Raw genomic sequence first — 22,326 nt, 5'->3', positions numbered from 1 at the left:
ATATTTAAAGGGAGTCAATTCTGTGACCTGGTGCAATGGACATGCACTATCTCTTAAGCAATCATCAAATGCTTAAGAATTTGCATCTAAAGAATATCAGTATGTGCTGAGGCCTGAGCAGCAGGCCTAAGCCAGGGCTGATTTACAGTCCTGGGCACTGTGTGACCAACACCATCAGTATTACTTACCTACAAATAGATGACTGACACACTTATGCAAGCTGTTGAACACCAAAAGGGCTGCTTTGGAAACTTGCCCATAATCTTCTGTAGTTATCTGCAAGAAATGTAAAATTTTAAGAAACTTTCCCAACTGATATTAATAGAGGTTTGTTTGTATGATATTTCAGGGAAAACCCACCCAGCCAAGGCCTAGGCTCTGGCCCAGTGTGCCATCAGAGCCAGGTGTTTCTGTGCTAAAAATACACACAGGTCAAAGGACTGGCTGATTTGGGCCGATAAATCTGGACTACCTTTCAGGGCGAATTTGGAAGCCGCACCTAAGAGTGGATGCACCATGTAGGATTTTCCAATTGACAGGAAGAGTTCTCCAGCAATTGCAATTGCAGACTCTGGATGATGGTGTTTAGGCATTTGGTGATGTATCTTTCTCAATCACTGATCTCTTTCTTGTATAGTAATGATTAGGTGCATTACTTGCTTATTTTTGCTTGTTGTTAAAGCTGACTTGCAAGCTTTTTGTTTTATTAAATGTATCATTTTACTTTTGTGTTGCCTTACTATTCATAGTAAAATGAGACCATTCTCTCCATTGGTTTCTGTGTCCTCTAAATTGTCCTGACAATTGGCAGAAGGGTTCTGCATGAAGTGTTGAATCTGAAAGAATTGGTTCTTATCTCTGCATCATCTCTCCTAGTTCTTTCCAGAAGAACTCATCACCTCCTGGTTCTTTGCAGAACTAGGTGCTAAGTGGCTTTGTGCATTTTCACAGATAAAGCCGTCAGGTGATGTAGACAATGACCATGCTGAAACAGGCTCGTCGTGGCAGACCTTGTTGTCCCGTGTTTTGTCCCACAATAGTAAAGGTAAGAGGGATGAGAACTGGGACCAGAATGTGAACAGCCTTCCCGCAGACACGTATATATGATATATATGTATATATTTCTCATATGTTTGTATGACTCCACTCGTTCTCTTAATCCTCTCCTTCTTCTCCTGCTCCATCATATGAAAAAATAGGTGAATATAAGAAACCCCATCAATATAAATATGTGAATATAAGAAACCCCATTTCTTATATGTGAATATAAGAAACCCCATCAAATGACATCAGCGTCTTTGGCCACTAGGAAATAGTCCCAGTTTGGGAATTCATTTCCTGCTGGGGTTATGTATCATTCCATAGCCTAGACAGGAATCTGGCTGCTCTCTGGAGAGACAATGTTTCTTAGCTCTGATTTTACAGACCTTTTGGCTATAGGGTGCTAGCAGGTCACAAAACATCTTTTGTCCCAGAGAGACCCCCAGGCTTACCAGCAAAAGCACATTAGAATTCTACTGTATGAAGGGAGAAGTATGCATCAACTCCTGCTGCTTCTCAAGATAGGTTTTTGAATTCTGAACCTGACAGATGGCTACACATTTCTGTTCCTATTGTTGTTGGCTTTGAATCCTAAACTTGGATTCTGATCAGGAAGATTTTGTCAGTAATCTTGACAGCTTTTATGTCAATAAATTCCAGTGCAGTGATTTAGTTGAGTTAGTATCATCCTTTATTTCTGAAGATTGCAGTTCTTAATGAGCAAATATCTGCCTATGGTAAGCAAGTACTAGGTGAGGAGTGAGGAAACATGATCATAGGTCGATTATTTTTTCCACTCTCTCTCCAAATAGTATTTGTGGGGAGGAAAAAAAAGGTTACAAATTGCAAAAATAGGGCAAGAGGCACAGTAGCAGCAGTGATGTAACTCTGCTTTGAGACTGTTACAAATTTACTAGATGGAGTAGAAGACTTCCTTACCAAGAAATTTACTGAGGAACAATAAAATGATCTGAAAATGGTACAGAAACTCAGTGTCAGGACTTTGATAAGCACGATCTGATTGCTGCAGGTGCAGTGCTCCACTGCTGCTTCTGCCCCTTGGAGGTATTAACTGCATGCATTAATTGCAGCATTATCTTCACTGAAATCCCATTTACTATAAAATAACTAATATGCTTTGCCTGTTCTGCTGTGAAATCACAGTGGAAACAAGACATTGCAGTTTATGTGGAAACTAAGACCAAACATGGGCAAAATCATCACCACTTTTCCCAGCTAATGCCTTGCCTTTAACCGAGATCGACAGATAAAAGCCTGGGTATTTGAGAACGATATGTGTTATCTCTTTATTTTCCAGTCCTTTAGAAAAGGAAAATCAGCACTTTGGAGAAGCTCAGGCAATGCCTCAGGGGCTGACCTTCAGGTGACTGTTTTGTCAACTGATACAACAGCTCTGAGTTGGCAGGGTGAATATTCAAGGAGACATTCCCATTGAGTGGGATAAGGCAGAGATGAGTTTGTCTTATTGTTTGTTGAAATATGGGAATTTATACTTCCTGTGCTTATGATTTTTGTTTTTGTTTTTTTATGATTCAAGAAACCCTTTAAATGAATCGAGGTTTTGCTTTTTTTTTTTCATATCGGTTATACAAATTTTAGTCTGAAGTTCCTGTGACTTGCATGACTTAAAACTAATTCACAAATATATTTGAAGAAGTGGTCTTAAATAAAACAACAAATGACATAACAAGACACTTCTCGATGAACCAATACAGAACCAGATGTTGAAAACTATGTATTTGCAAACAAAAGTCTAAAGTCCACCTCTGCCTTTAGGGCTCAATTTCAGCCACTAGCAAATATGTGAATTTTCATACAAAAATGCAGGTGCTTTTTTTTTTTTACCAGACAAATTTCTGTAAAAAATTATTTGAAACGTAAACTATTCAGTTCTACTAATGTTTTAGTTTCTTTGCAATTAAAAAAAAAATAAAAAAGACATTGGAATGATTGTCTTATAGAACAGCTACAAATAGCAATTGTCACCTGGTTTAGTAATTGTAAACGAAAAAGTTTACCATGGAGAAGGAAATACCACCGGGATGCAAAAGTAATTCTAATCTGAGAAAAGCCTTAACGGAAAAAAGCTTCAGTATTTGATTGCCTCAACTCTTTGAACTGATCAGACAAAACATTCAAAAGATTTTCTGTTAGCATTGTGCAAAAAAGGTTTATTGAAGGCGGTGTGTTAAGTCAAAGTCACACAGTATCGACTATTCAGGAACAATTCTTTCCTAAACAAAGAGAAACAGCAAGTACGCTAACAGCTCGTTCGCCGCTGCATGTTCTAGCTAAGTGCTCCGTAATGATGAGAAAAGACAATGCACGTAGAGTGTCTGTGGCTTCTACTTTATTGTTTCTAAGTGAATTAGAGACCTGAATGAAACCGAGAGCTCCCTATTTGCATGGAACCGTGTCAATATTCCCCATGGAAACCTGAAGTCACGTGAAACTCCGGCAGTTTCACTGTGAAAGAAACCGGTTCCATGTAAACAAATGAAGAGAAACGCTGGGATGGAGAATACACTGAAGCCTTACCTGTTAAGGGAAGGAATATCTGAAGACTGTGTTTTGATTTATTTTCAAGGATTTCAGAGAAACTGGTGATACTTAAAAAAGTTGTGGACTGATAGAATCTTCAGTGCAAATTGAAGCGTTTAGTTTTTGGGTTTTTTTTGGGGGGGAGAGGGGGTAGCAGTGGAAATCAAATCCAAATTTTCAACACTTGGGTCCTACTGGTGAATAGTGGTCTTTGTACAAAATACATTCGGGAAACGTTTCTCTCTCAATACAGGACTTCCCAAGGAGCTTCAGAGATTCCCAAAAGCCTTCGGGGATGAAGCTCTGTGAGGGAAGGTTTGAACGCCCAGACTTCTGCCCCGATTTCTGTGCAAATTCTTCTTGAACAGTGCGTAAGACAACGTGGTTAGGCAAATTTTGCCATGTATTTGCTTAAGTGTACAATGAAATCCACAACTCCGTTGATTTTGATTCAGGGTGGAGTCCGCTTTACACCTTGATTTAGATGAAATCTGTTTGTCAGAGTCGTTGCTGCCCTTTTCCTAGCCCTGAGTCCGAGGGAGGCTGCACTCGATGATTCGAGGGAGTTACCGCATGGCTGCTGACCACCGGCAGTTTGACATTATGTGCCGTGGGTAATTTCTAAAGACAACAGTTTCGGACCGATGATGTGGAGCCGCACACGGCAGCTCCGCTGGGGCTGGGGCTTTTCCAGCCAAACACGGCTGGGCTGGAGGGACCCGTGCGCCCGGACCGGCTGCGGCCGCCGCCATGCCCTCCCTCAGAGCGGGCAGCGAGAGGGGCCCCAGCACCGCGCCGTGCCCGGCGGGCAACCCCAACGCCGCCGTGAGGCCGAGAGGCGCTGAGGGGCTCCGGGCGATGCCGCCGCTCCCGTCCCGCCGGCGGGGTCCCTACGGGGCAGGGTGCCGGTGCCGGTGCCGCTCCCGTCCCGCCGGCGGGGTGCCGGCGGGGTGCCGGCGGGGCAGGGTGCCCGGTGCCGGTGTCGGTGTCGGTGCCGCTCCCGTCCCGCCGGCGGGGCAGGGCGCCGCTCCCTCGCAGAGCGGTCCCGGTGCCGGGGGATGCCGAGCGGGGCGCGGCTCCGCCTCCTCTCGTGACGCCGCCGGGTCCCGCGCGGCCACCGTCGTGCAAGATGGCGGAGAGCAGCGACAGCGAGGAGGAGGACTTGGTGAGCTATGGCAGCGCGCTGCAGCCCCTGCAGGAGGGTAAGGGACCCCCGGGAGGTTCGTCTGCTCCTCCTCCCTCCCTCTGTCAATGCGTTGTGCGAGCGCTGCAGAGCGGCCCGGCGTGAGGCGCTGGGGCATCCCGAAGGGCCTGCCCGCTCCGGTCCGGTTCTGCTCGGCTCGCGGCTGAACGCCGCCCAGCCCTTTCTGCGAGGGGCTGCGGTGTGTGGGCCCAGCACGGACCTGCTTCCTTCCCACAGCTCCTGCTGCGGGGGCCTTGCTCGGCAGCCGAGCTGTCCTGCGGGAGGATGGCCCAGCACAGGCCGAGCGGAGCGGGGAAAGAAAGGCCTCGGCAGCACTGCGGCTGTGGCTGCGGTACCTCGCGGCTTGTGCCGGCTGCTCCGGCTGCCAGTGTTTGCTTCTGTCCGCCCCATCCCTCCAAAAACCCCAGTACAGTTCAAATAAAACACTTCAAATGTACGCAGTTATGCTAATCTGACCGTCTGATGCTTATATGGTTGAAATGGACAGGGCCAGGACTAATGTACAGTTGTGACTCCCAAGTCTGTGCCATTTTATTCAAGAAATGTTGTTAAAAAGAGGTAAATGTTTGTGTCAAAGTGTATGTTTTTTTGTGTTTGGTTTCAGTTTATACACTTTTGATATGTAATGTCTCAAGCAATTACTGAAGTGAAGAAATCCTGCCAGAGATCTTGCATACTTTAAAAAGTTTCCTTTCACAAGAAAAAATGCAATGTTCTCAGAAGTCTGTAGAATTAAGAATTTTGATGTGAACACTTCATGCTTTTCATTTATTGTGGGAACCCAGCACATCCCTCTGGCTGTCCAGGACACCCAGGACCCCTGCCAGGGGCTCAGAGACCCTGGCACAGAGCCCAGAACACCTGTGGGTTTGATTATGACCCATGGAGCAAATTGCCAACCTTAGATGAAGATCAGCAAGCCACAACAGTTTAGGTAGAATGATAGTGAAGTTATCACGGGGTGGAAAAGTCGATTTTGGGGTTTTTGGTATGGGGATTCAGGAGGCAAGATGGAGGGAACTGGGTGTGTCCAGCCTTTCTCCTTCTTCTTCTTGGCCTCCATCTTCTGCTGTGCTGGTGGCACTCACAGATTGGTTTAGAGTAGAAGCTCCCTGTCTAACACAGGTGATGGGTATTGGGAAGGAATTGTAAACATTGTACAGGTAGTTTTTGGTATAAAGACATAACCCTGCCCTGGGGGCAGGCAGAGTGCCTGGAACTGTCCTGCTGGATGGACCTGGCAGGGCAGGAGAAAGAATTTTATAGATAAGGAACAATGAACAACCTTGAGAGTGAGAAATGAAGAGCCCTGAGTGCTTCTTCAACCATTGGGCTGGGAAAAGAGACTTTGAACAATCTCAGGGTCACAGTGACCCAAAAGATCCCAAGAATTTATCAGTGGTGTTCGTGAATAGTTACAATGGAGTGGAAATAAATGAAATGTGGTGATTTCCATGTCAGGGTGGCCAGTGTTTGATCCTGTTCTTACTTGCAAGGAAGAAACAGTTTCTGGAGGAAGTGGGAAATTGTTCCTTCATGTAAAGTTGTGTCTTATGTTCTGATTGATTTGATTGTAGGTGAACGAATTAAAAAGCCAGTTCCTCTCCAAGAGCAGACTGTTAAAGATGCAAAGGGACGATACCAGCGTTTCCATGGTGCATTCACCGGGGGCTTTTCTGCTGGATACTTCAACACTGTTGGAACAAAGGAAGGTCAGATATTTTGCTGTCTTCTGGGAATGGTTATATTGAGAATCATATTGTCATGTTAGTGAAAACAAATTAAATATCACCAAGCATTTTTGTTCCTGCTGTTCCTTATACTGTGAATAGTTGAAATAATATTGCTGAAGTTATTTCTCCCTGAGTTTTTGGACTGTAATTTTACAAATATTTCTTTGGTGTGTACTTAAGATGTAAGGTTGAAATGCTTGAATTGTTTTTGAATACTTTGTTGCCTTAAGTACCTTACTTAAATATTTGCCTTCTTTAAAGGATGGACACCATCAGCTTTTGTATCATCACGGCAGAAGAGAGCAGACAGAACTGTTCTTGGACCAGAAGACTTCATGGATGAAGAGGTAAATTTAGAAAGGAATTTAAAACCTCTGCAAATAGTTGCCATGACAGCAAAAATTGAAGTAATTACTTCTTGTATACAGTGTTATCCTACTAGCTTATACAGACTATTTCATGGGTTCATTTAAGAAGCTCCTGTGATGTCAGTATTAAAAAATAAAACCAGAACTCAACCTTTTCACCTTCTCAGAAAATGCAAATGCTTTTGAAACTGTTTAAGATATTTCCACTTAAGTTATTGCAAAGAAAACTGCATAAGTGGTTTGAGAAAATTAGCAGACAGGAAGGTCATATGCCATTTTCATTACTTTACTATTATAGTAAGCAAGAACTTAAAACATGCTTCATCTAAATGTTCTCATTTTTGTATTTCCAGGATCTTAGTGAATTTGGGATAGCACCAAAAGATATTACAACTACAGATGATTTTGCATCTAAAGCTAAAGACAGAATAAAGGAGAAAGCTAGACAGATTGCAGGAGTAGTTGCTCCCATTCCAGGAACCACTGCATTTGATGATTTAATTGGACCATCTAAGTAAGTAAATGTACCTGAAACTTTGCCAAACCATTCATTTCACTTAGAAGTGTTGTTAGAACAGTAATGTTTGGCCACTGCAATTGTGAGACTGGAAGATCCTGCTGTGGTACATTCCCTAAGGCCTCCACCTGGATTTTTGTTTTGAATGTGCAGACTTGCACCAAGTAAACATTTATAAACTGACAGGTAGTGTGTATGCAAGTAGTAACACTTTCAGATTTGATTTTAAAGTGGGATATAAAACCAGAAGTTCAAGTATTCTATATGTACATTATTTATCAACAGATAATAAAGGTGTGGCTTGAAGTAATTTTGGCTTTTGTTTCATTTTTTTTTTCTTTTTAGAATAACAGTTGGGGTTGAACTATTACGAAAAATGGGCTGGAAAGAAGGACAAGGAATTGGCCCACGAGTCAAAAGAAAGCCACGCAGACAGAAACCTGGTAAGTGCAGGAACTTCCTTAGCTAATTCACTTCCTTGCTAGTAGAAAATTGGCATTCATAGACTGATTAAAAGTTGATTTCAAACCCTCTTTTTATTTTTATTAATGTAATATGATGTTATGCTGTCTCTTACAGATCCTACAGTGAAGATTTATGGTTGTGCATTACCACCTGGACTGTCTGAGGGTTCTGAGGTATTGAACAGGGAAAGTGCTCTGTTGGCTTTTGGAAGAATATGTGACAACAGATTAAAGAACAAAACAACTTCTTTAATGTCCTCAAACAGTATTTTAAAATGCATTTTCAAATCTTCTTAAAAGTGTTTATAAATACTTTCTATGCTTAATGTGAAGAAAGGTGTTAATATCTAAATTTCTTATTTTGCTATGTCAGAAGCTTAATGTGAAGAAAGGTGTTAATATCTAAATTTCTTCTTTGGCTATGTTTAGTTCATACACAATTCAGGAAATGAAAACTTGCCCAGGCTCGTGTTAAGTGAATGTTGTAAAAGCTCAACATACAGAACTTTTAGTCATATTTGCTCTCCTAAACTTTTAATTTGTACCAGGATGAAGAGGATGAATACCAGCCAGAGAATGTGACCTTTGCACCGAAGGATGTAATGCCTGTAGACTTGACTCCAAAAGAGAATGTCCATGGACTTGGCTATAAGGGTTTGGACCCCTCTCAAGCCTTGTTTGGTGCATCTGGAAGAGAACACCTGAATCTTTTCACAGGTGGTTCTGAAGAAACAAGCAATTTACTTGGTGATTTGAGACACAGTAAAGGAAGAAAACTGGGTATTACAGGTCAGGTAAGGACATTTTTTAATGAATTTTATCATTAGTGTAGTAAAATCCACATACATTTTGGTTTAAGTTAAAAGCTCCTAGTCATTGTAATATTGTAAGAAATGTTAAGTGTGATTTGAGAATAGGATTTTTTAAAAACTTATTTTGAAGATGTGGAAAAATCCTTAAAACTCTCTAATGCCTTCACTTACTGAAACTGTAAAAGACAACTATAAAAACTCCCTGACTGAGTAGCTGGATGGAAAAATGTCCTGTGTTACTTTGATGTTTTGAGTTTATGGTTTTGTCTGTTGTACTTTCAGTAATGCTGTATCTGTCAGCTAGAGAGGTTTTGTGTTGCTCCAGGGTATTTGTAGTTCTTATCTACAAGTATTGTCAGTTTCTATTTTCTGGGAATTCTACTTGTTTAATTTCCCTGTTAACTGACTTTTTTTTTTTCCTTTTGAGAACTTAACCTGCTCCTAGTCAGATTATATGTGTTACTTTGGTGGAACTAGTCTGCTGTCCTTGTCTTGTACACACCAAACTTGGTGTTTCTCCCTGCCAAGGGACTGGAATGTGTTTGCTTTTGTTACTTTTGTGCTCACTGAGGTGTGTGGGGTTTTTTCCACCTCAGTTTCTGTGGTGTAACTACATTTTTCCCAGTGTATCTATATTTTTACTGTAGACTTTATATAGATGAATAGATATCCATGTAGATGTGTTCTGACACGTGACTTAAAAGTTTTTCCACTTTGGAGTTCTCATTTTAAATCTGTGTTTTAGGCTTTTGGTGTAGGAGCTCTAGAGGAAGAAGATGATGATATTTATGCAACTGACACACTGTCCAAATATGATACAGTTCTAAAGGATGAGGAGCCTGGGGATGGCTTGTATGGCTGGACAGCACCAAAACAGTATAAATCCAAAAAAAGTAAGAACTGTGGTTCTCTTTAAAGAGTCAATGTCATATGGGGGAGAAAAATAAGAAATGTAGTCTGTATTTGCCATATATTGTATTTTTCAGCCTTAATCTCTGAAAATTCAACTAGTCCTACTTCTATATTGAAGTGTTCAATTACAGAAATGATTTCCAAAGTCTTCCAGTAATCCCAGTGTAGATGAAACCCTCAAAGCATATTTTCAAAAGGACAATATGTGCTGCTTTGTGAGATACAGTGCTCACTTTCACTGAAGAAAACAAGTGATTGTGAATCCCAGTTACAAAATATGGCCCAGCACTTAAAAAGAGACCTTTTGTTTTAGATGAACTTCTGTATTTTCAGGGAATTGTAGTGAATTGTATCTTGGTGCCTCTTTATTTTTACTGCACTGTGTAAATGCATGAAATGCTGTTGTCATTTTGGAGCAGCTGTTCATGTTGGTTGTACACACTAATGGCACTGCTGCTGTTGGCTGTGCACAGTGTGGGTACTGCTGCTTCACTGAAAGCCATGTTCAGCCTTCAGCAGCCACTCTGAGAGCAGTTCTTAGTTGTACAATACTCATCCAGAATCAGAACCCTTAATTTTAAATGAAAGGTGGTGAAGACAAACTACAGTTACGACTCATAATAGGCAGTGACATATGGAAAATATTGAGGAAAAAAAAATTGCCTAACCATGCATGTTTTAAATATTGACCAACTCTGTGATAATTTTGTAGGGCCTGAAGGAGATTTTAAATATATAGGCAAAGTCCTGGCTGGTTTTTCCTTGGCATCAAAACCATCAGCTCCAGTCAAGGTAAGCATATAGTGATATTTTATGTATTAAGAATAAAATCATTCATCATGTGAACTGTGTGGACTCTACTGCTTCTTGGTGTTTTTCTGTTCTCAGAAATAAATGTTTTGGTCAGCAGTAAAAATTGCTGAAGGAACAAAATGATAGCACTGGAGGCTGTTCAATAGAAACCTAAAATTTATCAGACTCCTGAAGGTATTTAAACAAAATGATAGCACTGGAAGCTGTTCAATAGAAACCTAAAATTTATCAGACTCCTGAAGGTATTTAAACTTTGCCTGGGTACTGGCTTTGAACAAATGCCTTCCACACTATTCACTGCTACTTTCCATAAAGCTGGAGGAATGGTTTCATTTAACTTAAAAAAATATTTTAAAAAATTACATATTTTGGTTCTAGATCTTTCATATGTAACATTCAGTTTTCTGTAAAAAGCAGGCCTCATGTTTTTTCACTTTGCTATTTTGGTGACAATTTAACTTCTTAGTTCTGTCTTCAGGTCTACATAATTCATGCCCTATATATTTGCATAAATTAGAATGACAAACAATTGTATGACAGGGTCCTCTTTCTGAGGAAGAATATTTGTGTGGTATATAAAATCCCATCCTATAGGGAGCACAGAGATAACCCCTTAGGTAACAGCTTGAATGAAGAACATGGGGAAAAGCTCTTTGAAAGACATTCAAATGTGGTAAGCATGGAAGTACTCAGTAATCCAATTGATTAAATCATTTGACTTCAGTTTAAAAAAACAGTAAGCAACATTAAAGGGCATTTTCTCAAATAAAAGCAGTGCATCCTAAGACTCTTGTTAATTTTTCTGTCACTTAATGTGCACATTTTCATATTTTTCCATAGCTGTCAATATATTTGTTCCCAGAGTTTGTTTTACAGTGCCACTTACTGGTCTGTAGGAATTGGTAGCTTGTATCATCTGTTTCTACTGCTAAGATGTAAACTGAGGAATTCTTGGTTTGAGCTTTATCTGGAACACCTGTAAGTGTTGCACACAAAGTTCTCTCTCTCTCTCTCTCTCAGTGGGTTTTTGTTTTGTTGCCCTTTCCCCCCAGGTTTACCCAGCACCCAGCCTGCCCCGCAATTACAGACCTGTGCATCGCTTCCGCCCGGTGCTGCCAGCGGGGAGTGAAAGCTGCCACCTGCAGAAGGCACTGGAGGAGTCAGCTGGGAAACTGGAGAGGGACCCAGCCCACCACAGCAGGCATGCCCTGAATGCAGCTCAGAGGAGGGAACAGCTGGGGGAGGCTGAGCTGAAAGGTAGGAACATAAACACACCTGATCTTGTCTTTGCTTGTGTTTCGAGCCTCTTTGTATGTTTAGTTACAGAGCAGTAAGAATTTGGTCTGGCCTTGAGTGCTTATTTTTTAACAAAAATATATCAGATCTAGTTACCATTTCTGTTGGCTCTGGCTGTCTGTCTGTGCCCCAACACGGGTAGGGTGGTTCTTGGGTGGACGCGTTTCTAAGGACGAGTCTGGACTCTTCAGCTTTTCCATCTTCAGATTGTTTATTGTTTCTTATCTACAGAATTTTCTGTCTGCCCAACAGAGGTCTGACCTGCAAGGCAGCCAAGGGCACTCTGACCACCCATGGGGCGGTCGTGTCTTTTTATACTAAAATCTACGTACATGATATTTACCTTTATTTCCCAATGCTTTTCACCCATGTTGGCAAGTGCACCTTCACCATAAACCAATCCCAAAGTGCCAACATCACCACAGGAGATGGAGGACAAGAAGAAGAAAGAAGAAGGACGAGACACGCCCTGATCCCTCCATCTTGTCTCCATAACCCCCCTGTACCAAAAACCTTAAAGTTTATATTTCACCCTATAAATGTGTCCCTTTTACACCCTTGACTCTAAAGTGATTCTCATGTCCTCAAACTGCTGTCACTTCTGTGGATGGATCAAAATCAAGCCACCAAACACTCTTGGCAACATTCCAGGATTTCCGAGACCCCCAAGGGTTCTCCTGGCATCTCTGGACATCAGGAATGATGTGCTGAGATCCCACACATTTCATTGTTCAGTTTCATCTCAGCAGTTGGATTGCTGACATAACTGTCTGTGTATCAATTGACTTAAATATTTTAAAGGCAAAAAGTATGTGCTGGATTGTGGTTTTTTGACAGAGTTGTGGCCTTTTGTGAATATAGTAGGCTGTGATAATTTTTTTCTGTAAAATGTTTTACTGAAATACATTTAGATATACTAAGAAGATAATTTGTAACTGTGGCTCACATTTGTGAGTCACAAAAAAGTTTACAATAGTAAACTTTATCAAGTTAACTGTAAATAGCATAAAAGATGTAATAGTGGCCAAATTTTTGTTTGCCATGTATGCCATATATTTGCCATTTATGCCATTTTATTGTTAATTTCTGCTTAAGAGCATTTAATCTGAATTTATACACATGTGGTAGGGATTTTTCTTCTACTAAAGTGGAAGAAATAGTTCTAGTAATTTTTCATTTCTCTTTATCTTTCACTGCTTTTTTTTCTGCTTTAGGTCCAGCTCCTTCTGTTTTGGAATATCTATCTGAGAAAGATAGAGAAAGACTTAAACAAGTGAAACAAGCATCTGAACAACAAATGAAAGCAAAACCAGTGCCTCAGGAGTCACCAAGTAGCAGATTCCAGGTGGCCTCCCCAGAAGATGCTGCTCACAAATGGCAGATGCTGCTGGGAGGGCAGTTAGCAAATGCTGGTTCTAGTGACTTCAAACCATTTGCAAAAAATCCAGAAAAACAAAAAAGATATGAAAATTTTGTGAAAAGTCTTAAACAAGGAGAAAGAGGTAAAATATTTCTTGATTTATTTTTCCCTTCCCCTTCCCCCTTTTTTTTTTTCCCCAATGCATTTTATATTGACTCTGAGTTCTCTTCCTGAATTTCACAGCATTTCTCCTTTTACTTCTTTTCAGGACCAATGCTTACAGAAATTTTTACTGATACTTAGTCATGTTGAGTTCAAGAGAACTGCTCACTTACTCAGTTGTCAGCAAGTCTTGATTTTAGGCATTAGATTTCATACTTCTGTGATGTAGCAGAAGTTCAGTTCTACTTCATTTCCTGGATTTCCCTTGTTTCATTTGCCAAGGTACACTTCAGCTTTGGTCAGGGGACCAAGCCTTTTAATTGAGTTTGTTTCTCTTTGAGGACTCAAACTGACAGATCCTATAAAGGCAGAAAGAGGATTGGGTAACAGCAGAATCAGAAGAAACCCCGTTCCCTCTGCACCAGGGGAAGATAAGAACCCTAAAGTGAATGAAGTATTTCCCACTTGTCAAAGCTTCTATTGTATGTCCTGCAGATGCTCAGACTTCTGCTGTCATTCATGTTCTTCTCAGAAAGGTTTAGGACTGTAAAAACACAGCATCCATGCAGAGCTCTTACTCCAAACCAAAAAACATCCAACCTCCTTCATCATCTCTTTTCATGCTGTTTCAGTCTCCTTCCATTTTGTTTAGGTTTTTGATATTAAATGACACTGTGGTTTATATTAGATTAAACTATGTACTCACAATGCCTTGTGGTGAGGTCTTTAGTTCTGTGGTTTTTCTGTAAGGCATGAAAAGCTGAAGTTGATCCAGGGAGTTCATCATTAGCCTATGACTTTAAATTGCCTTGAAATGAACTTTCAAAAAAAAAAGGGTTGGTTTTTTTCCAAATTTTGAAGTACACAGGGGCTACTGGGGAAGAAGAAAATGGACTCCAGGGAAAGTTGACAGAGGAAAGCATGTGGTTTGTTGTTTTAGTTGTGATTTGGGATTTTTTTGGGTTTTTGTCTCTTTTTAAGTCCTTTTCATTATATAAAATAAATATTTTCTGGTCAGTAGCCTCTTCTGGTTACTGCATTGGGACAGGCTACTTGAGCTTTGAATCCATAGTTCCTCTGTTCAGGACTGGGATTTTCCCTGGGTAAAGTAGAATATTCCCAATTATGACTGTGTTTATGACTGTGAGTGCCTCCCTAGTCCTTATGATGGAAATGGATAAATAACTGGAATACTTAAAGGTCTGTTTTACTCTAAGTCTATTTGCTTGGCTGGTGTTATTTCCTCTTCCTTCTGGGAGACAAACTGGACCTGTTGCTGTAAACCTGTGTGCAAACTCTGTATTTATCAGTGGGCACTTCACAGATCACACAGCAAGTTACCAAAGCATAGCCAGGCTTCAATTATTCTGTTCTATGTTTTACTTATTTGATAAAGCTTTGGGTTATACTTTTTGTTTTAATCACCTGTTAAATCCGTTAAGTATTTTGAACATTCTTTAGAGGGCAATGAGTAAGGAATCAGTTTTACAAGTAAAATTACTTAAAATATCAATTTAGCATTGGGCAAATGCTCTCATTCTTGCTGTCTTGAACAACGACCTCCATTTATCAGGGATTAACACAGTTGGGGTTAGTACTACCCTTATGATAAACATTCATTAAATACTTGCAAGAATGTTATTTTTTGTTTGAAAAGTGTTGACCCAGAACAGGGTGCCATCTCTGCTAAGCATTTCTCTCCTCATCCCCCAGGAGAAAGACTGGAGCGTTTTTTTGACCAGAATATGACGGAGTGGGAGCGGGGCAGAGAACAGGAGGAGTTCTACCGAGCAGCAATGTTCTACAGATCCTCAAACTCCACACTCTCATCCAGGTTCACCAGGGCCAAATATGAAGATGATGTTGACAAAGTTGAAGTTCCTCGAGACCAAGAGGTATTTGCTGTCCTTTAACACATTGGAGCTGCAGTGTTGCCTTAGCCCTTTTTCTTTGAAACTCTCATGAGATATGTCACTGTTCTGGTGCCCTTCTGTTTAGCAGCTTTTGAAAACACTTGGTGCATACAGAGTAATCTTTGTTAAACAGCATTTGAATATTGATGGATTTATCCTGTTCATAAATCTTACAACAGTTCAGTAAGATTTTTGTGAGTGTAATTTCTGCAATTAATTCCAGAACTTAAAGAGTGTAAGTTCTGCAGATTGAAATTGTATATAAAATACATTTTATATCTCTCTTTAAAAAGTTATTTGTCAGCTATAAATGTTTGACTTTTTCAGAATGATATAGATGATAAGGAAACAGCTGTGAAGATGAAGATGTTTGGCAAACTCACAAGAGACAACTTTGAATGGCATCCTGATAAGCTGCTGTGTAAAAGATTTAATGTTCGTGATCCCTATCCTGAGTAAGATAATTGATACTTCTATTTTTAAAACTTTTTATAATTTCTGAGTTTTTCATTTGCTTGTGGAAAATCTGGGTTGATGTTTTCTTGTGTCATAAGGTAATACAGAACTGCCCAAAGTTTTTATTTGTGTCATCAGATATGGTGACCTCTGATAAAATAGCATGCATTTGAAGGACTACTCTAGGAGTTCAGGTTGTTGTAGCTAATTTGAGAACTTTTCTGTGTTTAATGCAATAATCAGCAAACAATTTTATTTCCCTCTAGTTCTTCTGTAGTGGGTTTGCCAAAAGTGAAACGAGACAAGTATTCTGTTTTTAATTTCTTAACTGTGCCTGAGCCCACCACATCTGTAACTCAAGCAACAAATGAAAAGATCCAAGAGAGTAACAGTCTCAACAGTAAGTTTGTTGTTACTTTATTAATTTAGCTATACATGAGATAATAGTACAGAAAAGGCATCTTTTTCTTTGAGAACCTAGCCACATGATTTTTTTTTGCATTAAAAAACCCAAACAAAGGAATTGAAATAAAAATTCAGTAACTTCACTAAAACTGAAGTTAGTGATATAAAGCTAATTTCTTCTACCTAAAAGACATTTATAGGTCAAGTATTCATTAGAAAGATGTTAAAAATGTCAAACTGAAGAAGCAGAGTAATTTAAAATCAAGTAGGCCATGGAATGCAGAACAATTTGGCATGCAGGTGATTTGAATATTTTGGATATTTTAGAACCAAAGAAATCTTCAAGGTGGGATGTGTCAGATAAAGAGAAGGAGAAGAAAGATTCCATCAGTGAATTCATCAGTCTTGCTAGATCAAAAGCTGATGCTCAGCAGCAGCCTCCAGTGCCAGCCAAAGAAGAATGTGGAACTGGGACAGCTGAAACTCCTCCCTCTGTGGTGAGTTTACAACAGGGTTTGAACTTAAAGGGAATAGCTGTAGACCTTGGAAAGCCAGAAATAAGATGGGCTAATATATTAATTGTTTGTATATGTTAATATTGTTTATATATGTTAATATGAACTGTTATATGAACACAGATCACTTTGCACAAGAACCAGTTCAGGATGAGCAGAGACATGAGATGGCACTTTGAAGAACTTTGGGGTTATAACTCTGGGATTCCAGATGTTTGCACCTCACTTCTGATTATTCTTGAAGTAGGACTTCAGAGAAGAAAAAATGTAGCCCACCAGTTGGGGAACTAAATTCAGTAACTTTACCACCACTCTGCTCACAGGCACAGAATGTATTTATTTCTCCTTTCCATAAACAGAGTGCATATTTTGGGGAGAAAGATATTTTCCTTTTGCTTAAATTTAGTATTATATAATTGAAGTTTGAATGAATGAATTCGAATTTCTAATATCTGGGGATCTATTTTCACAAACTGCTACTACTCTTTGCACTACTCTTTATAGGCCACTGGCAGAGTTCCTCAGAGTTTCAGAGCTTTACTGTTTGGGACTAAGATTTTTTATTTCACAGCTATTGTGCCATCCAAATGTTTTGTAAATACCTGTCAGCATGCTTCAAGTTGTTCCTTATCAGAGAGAGGTTGTTAGTTTCAGAGAGAGATTTAGTATTATGTATTTAGTTTCTTTAGAGCCTAAATACAGTTTGTTGTGATGCTGTTGAGCAGGTGGCTGAGGAAGATAAGGATCAGGAGGAAGAAAGCAGACGCCCACCCATGGACTTATTTAAGGCCATCTTTGTGAGCTCCTCAGATGAAAAATCATCTTCCTCTGAGGAAGAAGAAGAGAGTGATGAAGAACAGCAACCAACTACTTCAGGAAGGCAGTCAGAAACCACCGAGCAAGTTGACGTAGCAGACAGTTCTTCCTCTAATTTACAAGGTGGTACTTACTGCAAGTTCATTTTTATGCAACATAAAATAAATACCTTGTAAAAGTTCCATTTTTGAATCACACATTCTTGGACTGTTAGGACAATGCTAACCAGTGCAGAGATTGGCAGAGCTGGTTGTGTGGAAAATGCAAACAATACAGCACTGAATGGGGCCTTGCATGTTACAGTGTCCTTAGCATTGCCATGCACCTTTTGTGTGGAGTTTACAAGCAAACTGCTGTATGGAATGTGCCTGCTACACAGTGAGGGGGAGCAAAACATCTGGTGCAAGAACATACTTCAAATGAAAATACTCACTTACTGTCCCAGCTGGTTCTATTAACATTTAACTTGCAGTGTTTATTAACCTTATACAGCTCATGGAGTTTTTAATTCATTCTGAGTAATGGAAAAATAGTACTGTTACAAAAGGGAAGCAAACAAATACACTAATAGCAATTGAATTAATAATTTATAGTTTAAAAGGTAAATTTTGATTTAAAAGAAAAAGCCTACAGTATGTTGACACATTTCAGAGTGTCAGCTACCCAGTTGGCCCAAGCAGCCCATAGAGATGGAGGATGCTGATCAGTTTGCTTCTTTAAGGTTTTTGGAAACCTTCCTTGAGCTTTCTTCAATACTTCTTGGAAAAAGTATTTTCTTATTTTCCTTTCAAATATAGCAAGTTTTGTTTTTTTTCACAGAGAGTGTGACTGCTGCAACTGATTCTGGCATTCCTTCACTGCCTACTTCAAAGCAGGAGCTGGATGCAGCAGAGGAATTTGGACCAAAGCTGCCACCAGCTTTTTCTTCTGGTAGGTTCTGTAAGCATCTAAAGTGTAAATATTGAAATTATATATAAAATACATGATATCTCTCTTTAAAACAAGCATTTGTGAATAGGCATCTATCTCTTAAATGTGTGTTATGTAAACAGGCATCACCAAATGTTTTGTTGCCATGACCCACAACAGGAACCTCTTTACCTGTGTACCAGGTTTGTTTTAAGTCTCTAAAGGTAATGATAAAAAAATAGAGGACAGCCTTGCAATTTCATTTTTTAACAGATTGCAAAGGCATTTAATTACAGTAGGGGTGTTGCAGGTGGAGGTTTTAGACATGTAATTTCCTTTTTAAAGTAAGGGGTTTTGTTTGTTTAACTATCATATTAGGTTAAAAGTAATACAGAATGTAATAACCAAATTACCCTATTTTGGTCAGGGGTTTTTTTATTCTTTATACATTTGCTTTGTACTTTAGGCACTACTTGGCAACAACAAACAGAGGTGCCAGCAACTTTTCCTGGGCCTAGCAGGAAAGAAAAGCATAGGAAAATCAGAGAGAGGCACAAGACTAAGAAAGAACGCAAACGCAAAAAGGAAAAGGTAATAAATTTAAATACTGATTTCTGATCTATTGATGCTTTGATCTGCCTTTCAAAATGTTTTATTATGTATGCTTGGTTGTAGAAAAAATATATAACTAGGACTAGAATTTTAGCAACAGAATTTTGTTGATGTTTTGAAACCAGAAAATGATCCCACTCTGATGCTGCTTTTGCCATATGCACACAGGTGACTACAGGTACAACACTGTGGGTGGTTTCATGTGCTGTGTGGAAGATGTCAGACACATTCTGGGAATTGCATTCATGGAGTAAATAACTGTAATGAAACAGCTGCTTTAGGGAGAGATGAGTGCTTGGATGAAATGAATTTTGGTTTATAATTTTTTTTCTTTAAGCTTAGTCTGAGTAGTGGAAAAGAATCATTGATACGTGTTCTGTTTCACTTAAGCCTTGAGTTCATATTGAAATTAACTTTTTTCTTTTCCTGACATTCAGAAAAATCCAAGTCTTTCACAAGGAGATAAAGGATTATTTCTGTTCTTTTTACAGAAAAAGAAGCATAAGAAGCAGAAAAACAAAGGAAAACACAAGAATAAAAAATCAGAAAAAGACAGCAGCTCAGACACTACAGATAGCAGTGACAGCCTTAGTGATATGGATACCACAGGCTTGTCACCTAAAGAACTTCTTAGAAGGTAAGCAGAAAGGTTACTTAAATAATTGCAAATTTAACAGTGAATAACTAAAAAATCAATTTATGAGTTGTCATTCTAGTGAACCTATTTGCAGCAAATGTTAATAAGCCAGTTATGAAGATAAAATATTGCTCACTTTGGTGAGACATTTTAATCTAGAGGGTAATTAATTTTAGGATAGAAGCCTCTTAAGGTAAAGACAACTAAACACACAGGCCTAGCACAGCTAATGGATATAATAATTAAAGATAACTGATATTTTTGGAAGGTATTTTGAATTGGAATTAAAAATTGAACTAATTCAGGTGGAAATTCATATTTTCATTTATCTACTTCTCTTGACTTGGGAACATTGGAAGAAACCTTGTCTGCTGAGGTTCCATTCAGATAGATCTGTTGTGTGGCAGCAATGCTTCAGTCACAAATTTTGGCAAATTAGCTAGTGTGTGCTTCATCAAGAGAGAGTGAAACAAGCAGAACAATGCTTGAGTCGTGTACATGTCTTCTCAATTTAGACTGTGCTATTACATTTTCATAAACTAGAGACTTGAAGATAGTGCTAACATAAATGTGAAAATCATAAAAGCACATTTCACAATATTTTGCACACACTTGAAGTAAAGTAGAACAGTCTGTAGTGCAGATCACAGTCAGCTCCAGCCATGTCCAGGTGGGACAGTCCCTGCAGTGGCCTCTGTTCAGTGTCCCTGAGAGGTCTCGAGGTGTTTGTTGAATTCCAGCCACACCCATCTGCTCCATGGCAGTGACTGTGGGGTGGAATGGGCAGGACACTTGCAGTGCAATGGACACTGTTCCTTTGGAACTGAGTGTCACTTATGTATTGGTGCTTTTCTATCAAAAAACAAACTGCTGTTGGGCTTTCTGAAGAGCTGAAATATGTTTTTATGCATTTTGCACAAAATAGATTTCTTTGTACAAGCAGTTGTTCTGGAATCTTCATATTTGCATGTCTCTTATCACTGAGAAAATATTTTTATCTGTTAAAACTCAGATCTCTCTCTCTGCAGCTAAGGTTTAAGAAACTGCTCAAGTAATGAAACATTCCTAATGTGGTGTGTGACTGTTGAGTGTGACCTTTTTCCTTTTTTCCCTTTTTTTCAGATTAAAACAACTCCAGTATTGAAGAGCTCTCTTGTGTTCTTCAGTGTTGTGTGACTTGATCTCAATTTTGATCTCCTCTGTGATGGCAGATCAGTGGTGTATAATGTGAAGCACTAGAGATACAGTATTCATATTGAATTTCTTTGAAAGTAAATGTGCATATGTTTATGATGTTCCATGAGTTCAAAATGTATGGATTATAGAACATTGAAAAGAGCCCTTTCTGGGCATAATCATCTGACATACTGCAGGCTCTGTTTTATTTAATAAAACAAAGCATTTTAATAAACTTTATTATTACAAATAAGTTTTGTATAGTGATAATTTGTTATGCCTAGGACCTCTAAAATGCTTGAGAGTAAATTTCAGTCTGAGTTAAGTTAGGAAGTTAAAACTAAAGCAATGTAAAATTTTTATTGGGTGCAAGTATTTTTATTGAATCTAAGGTAGAGTTTCACATTGCAGTTTTTGAGTATCCAGCTGTTATTTTTGCCTCTTCAAATTGTATAACATTTACTCCAGCAGCTCTAAATCATTAACTTTTGACAGAATGACAGAATATGCTGAGTTGGAAGGGACCCGTCAGGATCATCAAGGCTGACCCTGCACAGTTCATTTCACATAGATTATCACAGCTAATGAGCTAAAAGATTATGTATGATTATAAACTGCCTCATTTTATGGAGTTACAAAGAAAACTCTTCATGCTACTTTTATCTGCAGGTGGCATAATAGAAATAATTTAGAATAATGTAGAATAAATTAAATATGAGCCATGAAATAATACTGAGCTGGTGGGGAGCAGCTGTGGGGCAGCCTGGAGCCCTGGCAGGAGCTGTGGGTTCAGGGCTCTGCTGGCAGCCCAGGGATGGAAAGATCTCTGACACTTTGTATGGGGTTAATGCTTGTGGCAGCTGGTGTTTGGTGGTTCTGTTCACACAAACACAGGCTTGGCACCCATGAGCAAACTCCCAAATGAGTGAAGAAAAAACTTTTCAATATATTTGTAAGTCTTGGCCTGAGCATGTGGCCTAAGAGCTCGATGTGCTCATTTTGATGGGCCAGAATCAAGGAAACAAGTGTTTGAAAGACTTGAGAGACTTCATGAGATTTAAAGATTTTGGTTTTTGAGAGGAAGAAAGTTTGAAAACAAATATCCATAAAAACAAAAGCACAGTCCCCACCCATCAGCGTTTTTTCCTCTCAACCAGATTCAGTAAATCTGCTCTAAGGTGGTATCCAGGGTGTGAACTTTGCTGTCAGGTGGAACTCAGGATCCTTTCTCCTGTGGTTCCTGCTTTCACACTCCCCCTCGTGGAATAAACTCAGCTGCTGTGAACCCCTGAGTGCTGTGCAGGGGACTCAGTCTGTGCAGAGCACACTGCTGCACTGAGATCTGCATACATTAAACAGCCACGACTCAGTCTAAGAATGCCTAATGAGCAGTAGTGCATTAATGTCCAATTAATTCAGATGAAATCATTTCATGAACTATCTACAATGTTGATTTCCTGCTGAGCAGTGCCAGGTTTCTACCATAACCAGAAGCTTTTCCAGGCATACTGAAAAGGCCCAAGAAGCACAAAAAGCCCAGACAAGGTTCAGCTTAGCAGCATTGTGTTAGCCAAGAGCTGTGGAGGGCTAGCTCCAAGAAACCAGGAAAGGGAGAAGGAAAAAGTCACATCTTTAACTGATGA

At 39.6% G+C, this 22,326-nt stretch overlaps 1 protein-coding gene across 1 annotated transcript; it reads left to right on the top strand.

Annotated features, from left to right (window-relative positions):
- Positions 1-4,664: 4,664 nt before the first annotated feature.
- On the top strand, positions 4,665-20,936 carry GPATCH1 (G-patch domain containing 1). The gene is made up of 20 exons (XM_071440249.1): positions 4,665-4,805; positions 6,385-6,519; positions 6,802-6,887; positions 7,262-7,422; positions 7,771-7,868; positions 8,005-8,063; positions 8,438-8,683; positions 9,447-9,594; positions 10,326-10,405; positions 11,479-11,683; positions 12,937-13,224; positions 14,958-15,139; positions 15,485-15,612; positions 15,880-16,013; positions 16,346-16,515; positions 17,259-17,472; positions 18,169-18,279; positions 18,725-18,849; positions 19,362-19,507; positions 20,630-20,936. The coding sequence occupies exons 1-20, from the start codon at positions 4,733-4,735 to the stop codon at positions 20,649-20,651; spliced, it is 2,811 nt and encodes a 936-aa protein (XP_071296350.1). The 5' UTR covers positions 4,665-4,732; the 3' UTR covers positions 20,652-20,936.
- The last annotated feature ends 1,390 nt before the right edge of the window (positions 20,937-22,326 follow it).

Source organism: Agelaius tricolor, unplaced genomic scaffold, assembly GCF_023055355.1.
Source record: "Agelaius tricolor isolate 1412-34295 unplaced genomic scaffold, bAgeTri1.0.p SCAF_15, whole genome shotgun sequence".
In the NCBI taxonomy this organism is placed as follows: Eukaryota; Metazoa; Chordata; class Aves; order Passeriformes; family Icteridae; genus Agelaius; species Agelaius tricolor.
Note: the sequence above shows the minus strand (reverse complement) of the source record. Positions and strands in the feature narration are given on the sequence as shown.